Raw genomic sequence first — 12373 nt, forward strand, 5'->3', positions numbered from 1 at the left:
TTTCTTGTTTGATATATATATATATATAGCTGAAAATATAATATAAATTCCATTTATATATTTTATACAATCAGTAATAATTATTAAATGGACTTACTTAATGCTAGACTAACCCTGTAGTTTTACATTAAAAAAATTCTTATGCCATTCTTCATCATTTGATACAAAAAGATAACCTTTTAAAGGATGAAAGAAAGGGACGTCCATTAACTAAGGAATATTTTCCTACTTTCAACTTTGAGGTTCTTTGTAGCCTTTTCTGTATCCCTCTTCTTTTTCACTTCAGTAGATAAATATATATGTGTGTGTATGTGCGTGTGCGCGTGTATGTACTACGTTCCCCGACTCTTTGGCTGGCATCTGCACAGTCAGTTCTAGTCCCCTGGGGTCGGGGGTTCAAATCCGCTTATGTGTGGTTAAGTCGAGTGATTAGACACATGAGATTGATTGGGGTCTTGTATCATAGCCTCTGGCTAATTTTTTTTAATATATATATTTATGTGAATGCTTGCCTTAAACTTAAATTGAATATGAACAACTTATGACTCAATCAAGCTAAATTCAATTTTTGATATACTTTAATTGACTCGGCTCTATTATAGCGCTATTTACTATTCTTTTTTTTTTAAAGGATATAGTTAATTTTCTTTGCAAATGGTATTATAAAATGTGGATGATAGCATTTTATTATTTGTAAATGAGAAGAGAACATGTGCATTGAGTATGTAGAAGTTAAATAGGAAAAAAAAAAAGGAGAGTGGATGAGGTTATTCTATGAGAAGGCTAAGCAACTATAAAAACTATGATGGGTTAATACATAGCAGTCAATACTTGAGGATTTACTCATTTCACGCCTACAAGTTCATTTGTACACACACAGACTATTAAAAATTAGTAGCAAGTGATGTTATTTATATGATGTTTGTAATTGTGAAAGTTTTGGGCGCTATGCATGTAAAACCCCTAATTTTAAATGATTTAGTCAGATGAGTTATTCCCACTGTTGAAAATAACTTTGATTATGGAATGAAACTTTTAAAATTTTCATTAGATTTACTAAAATGACACTCTCTGAAATTATAAATAGTTCGTTATTCTTCAAAAGAATTGGGGAGGAAGAGCTAAGAGCTAAATTTAAAATTATGATTCTGCGATCCCATCAGCTTCAATTATTTAGTAGATTATTTTTTCTAGGCTAAGCCTCATAGATTTTTATTCATTTTTATATTTTCATATAATTTTTTTTTAATTTTTATCATTTCTATCATATTTTTGTTGGACGGTTCTATGAAGCTAAGACTTAATTTTTATTAATTTATAATTTTAAATTACAATTTTTTAAGAAACTTAAGATGAATTTTTGGACAGCACAAACTTTAGTTTTTTAAAAATAGTGAGCAACTGATAGCAAAAAATTCACATGATCAACATAAATCTAGGGACTCACTGTATAATTTGATGAGATAATTTTCAATGTAAAATTAAAAATCATTTGAGATCACATTTCAACAAATTTATTGTCAAAGTGAGTGTCTCCATAAAATTAAAATGATGACATCATAAATTAACTCAATCCAAGTTTAAATGTGCCTAAATTAACCATTTAGTTTATAATTAGAAGCCTTGAAGCATTAATTGAAAATTAAATAATCTTCAATTTTGATTTACTTATAGTTGAATCGAGTGATTCGATGAAATAAAACCAACAAGTCCATGCTCGCTCAAATATATGATTAGTTTGACACTTAAAGAATAAAAAAAATTATAATCGAAGGATTCAATACAGACTATTCGAAGAAATATTTTGAGATTTTGGCTATTTTCTTAAAATTCTACTCTCCAATATTTAGATAAATGTCTACTCAACATATGAAGGGAAGGGAGAGCTCACAATTAAAACTATTACCAGACTATTGACGACCATCAAGAGTGACTAATGCAACCAACTTCAATGATATGATTGTTGTAGCATGATTATTATCTACATGTTATTGTTGCCTAACTATTTTTACATAATTGATGTTAGTCTAATAAATTTCATTATAATAATATAATGACAAATAAATATTTCTAATTTGTCAATCCCATCTTCTCCAATTGATGAGAAAAGTAGGTTTCTACAACCAAAGTTATAAAATAAACTAATTTTGGTGATTTAGGCTATATATATACAAAATGGAAATGATATTGAAAGTCGGCGTGAACCCTTGACCTCTTGTGTGTGTATGTCTATATATATATATATATATGTTATCTATCTAAAAAATTTATTAGCTCTTGTCATTTATATTTGTATATATACTGAAAATTCTAATTGAGTTAACATTTAATTTTTCTCTATCATTGATAAATTTTAGTGCATAATAATTAATTTCATGTTAAATGAAGAGTCATTAGTCAAGTGGGGATTCAATGAGTGATGGTGAAATAAAGAGGGGGCTTTCATGATATATGCTTAGTATAAAGAAGATGAAGGGATTGCTTTGCTTCTTTTAATAGTGGAGTGATTGATGTAGTTTGGATTAGACCAATTTTTTTGCACATGTTGGCTAGCCAAGCCTTTTGCTTTATTAGTGTGTGACATTAGGAGCTTTCTACATTCTCAACACATTTTTTTCTTGTTTGTTATAGCTAGTGGATGTGGTGCACTTGGGTAATGGTTATTGCTTGCCATGTAAGCTTTTTTATGTTCTTGTTTTGGATAGTGAGAGTGTCTACAATCAAAAGGTCCACCTCAACCCATATCACCACCAAAAAAAAAAAGAAAAAAAGATTATCCGCATTATTATTAACGATGTGATTTGATCGAAGGAAGTCCGCTGGAGATTGGCTGTAAAGCTTATAAGGAGAATTTTTAGTCATTTTAATGTCAATAAGATCTTTCTTAAGCAGTTATAAACTTCTTAAAGTAAATGTTTAAAATCATTTTGTTTCATTAAGTAATTTAGTTGTTTTGACTTAAAAGAGTGTGCATAATTAGCTCACATTCTTTTGTCATAAAAAATGTATATCTTATTTATGTTTGGAATAAAATATAGTTCAAATTTATAACATGTCTCTTGAAACTTATATTTAAAAATTTTTTCATGTTGGTCCTCTCATAATCACCTTTTCTTGAGTATGCCTCATATTCCTATAAAAAACTTATACATTCAAAACATGAATAAATGAGAACTCATATTATAAAAAAAGTAAATTTTAAGAAAAATCTAAAACTATTAAATGACACACTCATTTACATACATTATATATCACCTAACTAATTACCTTAAAAGACAAAATTCACAATACATTTAATCACTATGAGATCATTCTATTCTAAAAAATTATGTTACAAATAAGAACTCATCAAAAAAGTCCTCAAGCTCAACTCACATAAGCCTAAAGTACATCCTATGCCATGCATTACCTACAGAATATATTCCACTTTCACACACATGGCAAACCAGCCATCATCCAACACACGAGCGACAACCACATGCAATCACACGTGCAAACCAAACCCTCACACGTGTGCCTTAACAAAAACCACTTATCCCCTCCTAATCCCTTTAATACTTTACCTAAAGTTCCAATCTTTATAACTCCACCACCTTAATGGCCCAAAAGCCTTAAATAACCCAAAGCTGCCGCCCAAAGCGTGGACCTCAAGGTATGGTGGACCGCACTAAACCGCCGTTTGCCTTGTTCCCCACGCCCTCAGCACGAGGCTTTCCACCCTAAACCCGCGGCTTTATTGGGAGCATTAAATTAAACTAAGACGATATCTTCCCCCTGGTAATTAACCGAGATACGTAGGGACTTTGGGTATCATTTCAAACCTGCTTTCAGATCTTACGGAATATTTTTTTATTAGTTATTTTTTATTATATATAAAAAAAAAATGAGTGTCTCCTTCTCCGAGTAATCTTAGGGGTTAGTTGCCAGCGCCTCACCTCCATTTCTTTTGCTTTTGAGGAATCAAATCCCCAAAATCTTTCATGCAGAATCAAAGTATTGTTTATTAATGCTTGGCGGGTGAGTGGCAGGGTCTGTGATGTAAAAAAACAAAAAAAATTAATAAGCTTCCTTTGAAGGAGCAATTTTTGTGTTATGTAAATTTCTTTTAAAAGTCATGTCTGTTGAATAGAGGAGACCGGTTGTGATCCAATACGTTATCGTTCTTGCGATGTAACTTTTGGAGATGTTCGGAAGACACTCCTTAAGCACATTCTTAAATTGTTCGTTGTGTCATTTTGTTTATTGCAGTTGTGCTCAGCATGACGATGGTTATCGATAAATTAAATTAAGTTTAGGCATCAATAATTATATGTTAATGTATTTTTTGCTTTTTCTGATTTAGAGAAATTTTCTTATAGTCAAAATCTGTTGAATACTTGAATGTGATGGATCATATAATAAATATAAATACATAGTTACGGTCAGGAGCATAGTGCAAAATTTCAATGTATAAGAAATGTGTTTTTCAATGTCATATATATTTGGGTAGAGTTTTTATCCCCCTATTATTAAAAAAAATTAGGAATTTTACGTGTCACACTAGTTTGATAATTATATTTATAACATTTTAGTGTCACAAGTGTATTTCATTTTTTGTTAATTAATACTAACAATATTTTTGATGTAATGTTTATATTTGAGTGTTATATCTATAAATATGAAGTTTTGAGAGTTAAATATGCTAATACATAAGAAGTAAATCTAATCATCAATTAAACAGGACATGTCCGATTGCTCCTTAAGTAGGCGACTAGCTCCGATTCAAGTTGTTGGCTATCAGTTTTGAGGCTAAAGATTAGCCAAAATTTTATTTATTTTTTCATTAATCAGCTTCCCGTACTCTTATCCTTTTATTTTCACCCATTCCGATGTAGAACGTTGTCGAGAATTCTTAGCACGTTGGGTGAATTCCCTATTACAAGTCTTGTTGCCAACCACACTTTCTTTCCTTATTTAATTTGGATTCCTGTTGTTCAAATTTTGAGTCTTAGTTTTTTGCTTTAATTAGCATTTCCTTATATAATTTCTTACAATTGTAGCAATTATTTTATTTGAATTATTTCTTTCTTGAAGTTATTTCATTCTTAAGATTATAGTTCTTATCAAATTAGGTGTTGTAGCCTATATAATGGCCACCTCCATTTTTTATAACAATCGAGTTTTATTTTAAGATTAATAAAGAGTTTCTTTACTGAGAGCCGATTCGTGCTACTCATGTGAGTTGCTTTAGCATTGCCCATGTATTCACATTCTTATCTCTTTGCTCATGAATTCGAGTTATTTCAAGAAGAAGGCAGTGACAATCTTGTTTTCCGCGCTCTCCTCTACGAAAAAATATTATGTGCGGATGAGATAGGTGCACATTAGGTGCGGATCAGTGGTATTGACATGGTATTGGGATAGCATTGGTAGTATGCGGCGGTATTTAATTGGTATTGAGGTGCAATACCACCCCAATACCACAGTCTGCACGTACGTCTGGTGCACTCAATATTCGCTCTTCTGTAATATCACAGTATTTCATTGTCCTAGGAAACACCTCTGACTACTTTTCTTCTCCTTTACTAATTTCCTACTAACCAATCATTTAGTTTTTTGTTCGTGAGATTATTTTGTTTGGATTTTGCACTCTTAATTAATAACATAGAAACTTTGAGACAAATTTAGGTTCAAAACTGAACTCTCTCTCTCTCTCCCGTCTTCTGCATCTACACTCTTATCTTCCATTGTGATTTTGAGATAAAGTCAGTTTCAAAAATGAACAATTTGCCCCTTACAATATTGATAATAATAATAAAATCTCATAAAAGTTTTATGAGAAACAAATTTCAAAGAACTTAAAATGACATGTTTGATTTTGTTATGGATTTATAGTCAGTTTGGTGTACCTTGTTCTTGCCGGCTTCTTTTCATTGCATCATTCATAATAGCTAATAAAGTTTGTATAAGTGTATGTTAATTAATGCATCTTATTAGATGTTGAAATATATATTATAAAGAAGAGAGGAGCAAAAAAACTATACCCTAAACCAGGCATGCATCTTACCATGATCAAGGGATATAAATGTCTAAAATACCTATAACCTAAGCAACTAGGAACACCCCAATATCTAAGTTAAATTTATCTTTAAATCAAATATGTATAATTTTCCATATAACTGTCTACGATAAATATAGTCAGATGAGCTTCTATAAGAATAATTAAAGGTGTCTAGGACGACCGAAAGATAATAAACAACCGATTTCTGATCGATCGAGTAACTAATCAAAGACCTTAGCGAAATCAAAAATATAATATTAATAATTTTATATTTATTCAATAAAACTAAATTCGATAGTCAGATGAGCTTCTATAAGAATAATTAAAGGTATTTGGGACGACCGAAAGATAATAAACAACTGATTTATGATCGATCGAGTAACTAATTAAAAATCAACTGATCATATGACACTTGACTCGAGAATTACCATAATACGGGTTGATTTACAGTTCTATGTAATTAGATCATATTTTAATTATTTAAATTAGCGAAATCAAAAACATAATAGAAATAATTATATATTTTTTCAATAAAACTAAATTCGATCAGGATCACATTAATCATATTACCGGCCGCCAAATCATGCCTCAACTCGCCCCCACAAAAAGCCTGTAGGCAGTTTTTTTTTTTTGAAATTTCAACTACAATGTATGGGCATTTAAGTAAATCTAATAGCTACCGACATGATTGATGGTCTTTCCAAAGAGATTAGATTAGCTTCACCGAATTGGACCCTTTAAACACGTTTTAGCCGATTACTCCTCACTCTCAGTCAACAGTTACTTTGACCTTTGGCCACTCTTGGACTAATATTGCATCTCGGGAGAAGTTATTCATCTCACGTGCTAATGGTTCCCATTGTCATACTTCTCAGTTTCTGAGGGCAATTCTGTCATCTGATGCCAATATAATCCATTCATCTCTTATCGCCCTGGCTACCTCCGCAGCGCTGGACAGTGGTCTAGGTTTTCTGTTTCCTCCTCGCCTCCTCGGTTTTCTCTATTTTGAGTTTGCGAATTCAAGTAAGATTCGCGCGGCGCACAAGGTCTTTTAGTCATCCGATCTGTTTTTCCTTCAAAAGCTTTCAGTTTTTCTTTCAAGATTTGATTGTTTTGGCTGTAAGTAGAAATCAAGCAGGTTTGGAGCTTTTGCGATCTTCAGGACGATTCGGATTGTTCTTTTTTAAGTTCTGTTTCCCCAGATTGATTGATGTTTAGTCATTTTGATTTTGTTTTCTGACATTTTCTTCATTTTGTTGAAAAATTAGGGTTTCCTCACGTTTGGAGGCGAGAACGGAAAATTTTTTTCTGGTGCAGTGTATTTGGAGCAGAAGCATGCGGTGGCTGAGCCTTTCTGTTGACGTTTATAGGAAAGTTGTTTAGGAAAGTTGTTTCCTTGAACTAAGTTGTTTCCTTGAACTTGTACTGCCGCGTTATCCTGTAACTTTACTTCTTTTCCCGGCTTCCTTCTCCTTCTCAAATATTTCTGCTCTGCTACCGATCTATGGAAACGAGGATTCTTTCCATGAAATCGAACTGAAGCGTTTCCCACTTGTTAAAAAAAAGGAAGATTTTGCCTTTTTTTTCTTAGGAGCGATCTCTTTTGCAACAACTTTAGATCTTCTGCACTTCCCTGCTTTCTTCTTCTTCTTCTTCTCTACTTTTGTTTCTTTGGTGAACACGGCTTTGTTTGAAGGGAATTAGAGTAGGAATGGTTTGCCAAGCAGCGGCGCAGACGAGATTCCGGGAATTGAAACATGAGTATGTGTTTGCTGGATGTGCTGCCATCATAGTTAGGGTCATTGCTTGCTTCCAACCGTTGCCAGATTGCCAGGTATTTAGCCTGCAAGAAAAGATTTTTCAATCTCAAAAGAGCTTTTTGTGTACTTTCTTGTTCTATTTTATTATTAGATTCTCTCATAATCATTATTTTACTCGGTGCAGGCTGAGTATTTTCGCCAGCTGCTGAAGCCTGTCACGTAGTTTGGCTTCTGTACTCCACTTGATTAGATAAAAACTTCCATTTTACCTTCTTTAAGATCGACGAGCTCTGTGTTTCCTTACTGGTGGGTTACTCGATTGTTTTTAATTCTTAATTCTAGTAATAAAGCTAAACCCTTTCCTCGTGCTGATGTTGAATTTGGCTTTTAGGTTTTCTGTTTCAGGAGAATTTAGTTTTGTTTTGACTGCACTGATGTGGGAATTCAGTAACTTAAATACTGGCAATACACTTTGGCCTCCTGATGCTGGGCAACAGCAGAACTCAATTAATCCTTATGTCTGTTCTTTCTCTGTCAATCCAAATGAACAATTAACTGGTTTTGGAACTCAGGGGAGCTTCCTTCATTTTGATTCTCCTTTTTATTGCCCGCCATTGAATCCTCTAAACAGCTCTTCTGAACAACAATCCATCACTCAGACAAAAAAGTTCCTTATTTTCGATCACTCTGGGGACCAAACCAGCTTGGTTTTTAGTTCTGTAGCGAATCCATTTGAGGGCTTGAATCCTCCTCTACCTTTAAACTATGCTCATGAATCCAAGTACCATGAAATTGAAGAGGAGGAAATGCATGAAAACACTGAAGAAATTGATGCCCTTCTTTACTCCGACTCTGAATACATAGATGATGAAGAGACCAGCACGGGTCATTCCCCCTTTGACATGGCAGAAGAAGACATTACAAGCTCTCATATCCCATGCAAGCGCCGCCGAGTCAGTTCTACTGACTTTGATTCATCGCTCGTTGACACAGCGAGCTCTGTATTCGCTCCTCGCTCCGGTTACGTACGAGAAGAAGATGATTTAGCAGAGCGAAATAAGAAGGAGCGAATTAAACAAACTGTGAGAGTCCTGAGAAAGATTATACCCGGCGGAGATGGGAAGGATACTGTCTCTGTGCTTGATGAAGCCATTCAATATCTGAAGTTGTTGAAACTAAGAGCGAAGTCTTCGCTCAGTGCCACCTCCTTATCCTAATAATCTTCTTATGAAGAACATCTCTCCCTGTATTGAAATGATGGTAATAATAGTAGTAGGCTTGGATATATTGATGAATGAAGAGGCATTAATGAGAAGCAAAGGGGCAGGAGGTCAGCAGAAAGAAGATCAAGGCCTGGCCTTTAGGCTTTTTTACTTGTTGCCATTGAAGCTCTTTTCTGTTAGTGTTTTGGTTGGTTATATATTATTGGAAGGAGGTTGTCTGCTCTGTTAAGAGGATGAAGGGGGAGGAGGAGAGGTAAGCCATGAAGCTTCCGGGGGATGAAAATGTCTATTACGTGAAAGATGCTTCTTGGGTATTTATGTTAGTTTTAGTATGCTTTTATGCTTTTATGCTTTTAATTTGTGTGAAGTCTGTGTGATTTGCTGTTTTTGCTGTTTATGTCTGTGATTTATGTGTGTCATTGTCGTTGAGGATTTAAATCTATGCTGAGAACTCTTGTGACTATGGAATTAAGTTGTGATTTCTCTGTTTTGATGAATGATAATTTATTCTTGTGGTGGTGGTGGTGCGATGCCGCACCACATTTTTTTTACGTTGGTAAGTTGTGTTTTACAACCTGGCCCAACCAAATGTTATAACTGTTAGAAACTTGTGGTCTGATTTTTGAAAAGCTTAGCTTTTTGAACAGTAACTTTTTTGTTAATAGCTTTATAGATGCTTCTTAATCAGGTACATCTGCCCCAAATCGACCCAAAGAGAGATGTCTTGGTAAATATGCTTAAATTACACGTTTTTTTGTTTATTTGAAGGTTAAATCTTATTATTTCAAGCTCCTACTTAATATTTAATCTACTAATGAAATATTTTGTTATGCACTGTTGAATTTGCATGAACGTAATGATTTGATTGGTTTGCTTTCTTAAATCGTGCTGTCTACAAGTTCTTTTATGAAGCAATTATAGAAGTTTTAAAGCAAATGGTTAAAGTCAATTTCTTCCAACGAGTAGTTTAGTTTTCTGTAATTGCATTGGTGTGCTTGGTAGGTGCTTTTTTTATTTATTTGCTGTTGCAAAAGGCATATTCATATTGTTTAATTGTATTTTTGAGGTTGTTGAGAATGTTAGTGTAAAAACTTATCATCTTGGCCTCTAGTATTGTTGAATCATGCGTGAAATATTCTGGTGAGATCTTGATTCTTAATCACATGTCAGGTGTTGGCCAATATCCTTTAATTTGGTAAAAAGAATTTAATTATACATATTTAATTTTTTTGATTTTTTAATTTATTTGATAGTAAAATAAGAAAATAAAATTGGGGTATTTCCATCCATATCAAATTGAAATACACATTTTCATGCAAACATGGGTTTATGATACCAAATTGTTATAAATGTAAATATAAAACTTAAGGTTATAGATATGTAAATACATTAAAATTGCGTGGTATGTCATGTATGTAAATACCCTAATAAAATTTCATCAATTCAATAAAAACTATTCAAATGTATCTTATGTTTTCTCTTGTTATCTTCTAAAAACTAAACACAAGCATTTTTAAAGCACATAAGCATATGGAATGAGTTGGAAGTTAATGTTGATGTATGATATTTGAAAAAAGTTAATTTGGTAAATTATTAGTAGTACATTTGCTTTGATTGTGAGTACAGTTCACTCAAAGTGAACTTATAGTTGAGGAGAGATCTATTGATTAGCATGCTTTATCTCAATTTGTTGAGGAAAATATTGTTGTGTAAATCATTAAATTTGTTGATCAATTACCTCCAACAAGAAGGGAATGTGAAGAGACAAGTCCTGAGGAAGTTGCCTAGGTTCGTCCTAATGCATATTGTAGCTTTTGAAACCCATATTAAAGACTCGCCTACTAAAGATAAGAGTGTGTTTTGGCTCAATGGTCTTATATGTGCTTGTCAAATATGTTATTTTGTTATTGTAAATGCAGCTATTAGTGAAAATATTCAATTAGTAACTTAGAGAATTGTGGCGACCCCTCCACTTGCTCGAGGGCCTGAAGTGCATGTTAACTTCAATTTCTTTGTTCAAAGAGATCACTAACAAACTATTCATTACAACTTACAATTACTTTTGATGTCAATGTTGTTGTTGTGATGATGAAGAGAATTGAGATCTCACCAAAAAGGTGCCCAAATTCAAATGGGCAATTGAGACTCAGAAAATCAAATTGTTGAATCAACTAATTGAATTGAAGACATCATTTCGTGAGTTGAACGATGAGTTGTACGACACTGGACCTACTGATATTCTTCTTTGCACTTTCTTCCGCTCTTCTAGCTTGAAATTTTATTGATTAGCACACCACTCTTTGCTTGAGAGAAATGGTTTCTCTTCTACAACAACCACCAAACCTTTACAAATGATTCATTTCCAGGATTGTGCAAGTTAGAAGGGATCAGTTTAAATGCCATTCAAGTTTACTATGTCTTTGGAGATGCAAACAATATTCACCTAGCACAGGAGGATGGTTCCTAAACTTGCCATAACTATAAGACAATGCAATATGCTGTCATCAAGACCATTTAATGTTGGTTCTAAGCTTTCCCATGTGTGTAGATAAGGCTGTTAATTTAACTCGTTGTTTGTGAACAGCTCGTGTTCGGCTCGTTCGTTAAGCCTAACGAGCCAAACACAAACAATTTTTTAAGCTCGAAATGTAAACGAGCCAAACACGAACAATAGTTTGTTCGCTTGTGTTCGGCTCGAAATGACTCGAAAAAAAAATTATATAACATTTTATATATTAATATATTACATATATTATTTATATAATAATATATATATATATACATATCTATACATATATGTATACATATCTATACATATATGTATACATATCTATACATATATGTATACATATCTATACATATATGTATACATATCTATACATATATGTATACATATCTATACATATGTATACATATATATATACATATATATATACATATCTAAGTTTAAATCATAACACATCATGTGGTAATTGGTTAGTGTCTTTTTTTATATAGATTTGATCCAAGTTCAAATCCCACACTTTACATCTATTTTTCTCAATTTTAGTTTAACGAGCCAATTTCAAGTCGAACACGAGCCGAACATGAACACAAATATTTAAATCGAGCCGAACAAGAACACAAAGTTCACGAGCCGATTTTGAAAATGAGTTATTTCGAACGAGCCGAACACGAGCCAAGCCTGAGCTCGCTCAAGCTCGGCTCGTTTACACCCCTATGTGTAGAAATTGGAATTGATGATTTTCTCAAATTTCATGGAACAATACTAAGAAAATACTGAACTCATTTGCTAGTATAAAACATTGGTGATTAAGTGTATGAGATTCAAGAATATTAATTGGCCTCTC

General features: G+C 33.0%; 1 protein-coding gene across 2 annotated transcripts; it reads left to right on the forward strand.

The window, feature by feature from the left end:
* Window positions 1-7449: 7449 nt before the first annotated feature.
* On the forward strand, window positions 7450-9526 carry LOC110023674 (transcription factor SAC51-like). 2 transcript variants are annotated; one of them, XM_020723200.1, is made up of 3 exons: window positions 7450-7874; window positions 7985-8106; window positions 8192-9526. In XM_020723200.1, the coding sequence occupies exon 3, from the start codon at window positions 8235-8237 to the stop codon at window positions 9015-9017; it is 783 nt and encodes a 260-aa protein (XP_020578859.1). In that variant the 5' UTR covers window positions 7450-7874; window positions 7985-8106; window positions 8192-8234; the 3' UTR covers window positions 9018-9526. The 2 variants fall into 2 exon arrangements, with proteins under 2 accessions (XP_020578859.1, XP_020578860.1); XM_020723201.1 differs by having other exon boundaries at window positions 8206-9526.
* The last annotated feature ends 2847 nt before the right edge of the window (window positions 9527-12373 follow it).

The sequence above is a fragment of the Phalaenopsis equestris genome, unplaced genomic scaffold (genome assembly GCF_001263595.1).
Source record: "Phalaenopsis equestris unplaced genomic scaffold, ASM126359v1 Scaffold000226, whole genome shotgun sequence".
Taxonomy (NCBI): Eukaryota; Viridiplantae; Streptophyta; class Magnoliopsida; order Asparagales; family Orchidaceae; genus Phalaenopsis; species Phalaenopsis equestris.

Excerpts from the sequence above, each read along its gene's own strand:
- LOC110023674 (XM_020723200.1), top strand. The coding sequence starts at position 8,235 with ATGTGGGAATTCAGTAACTTAAATACTGGCAATACACTTTGGCCTCCT.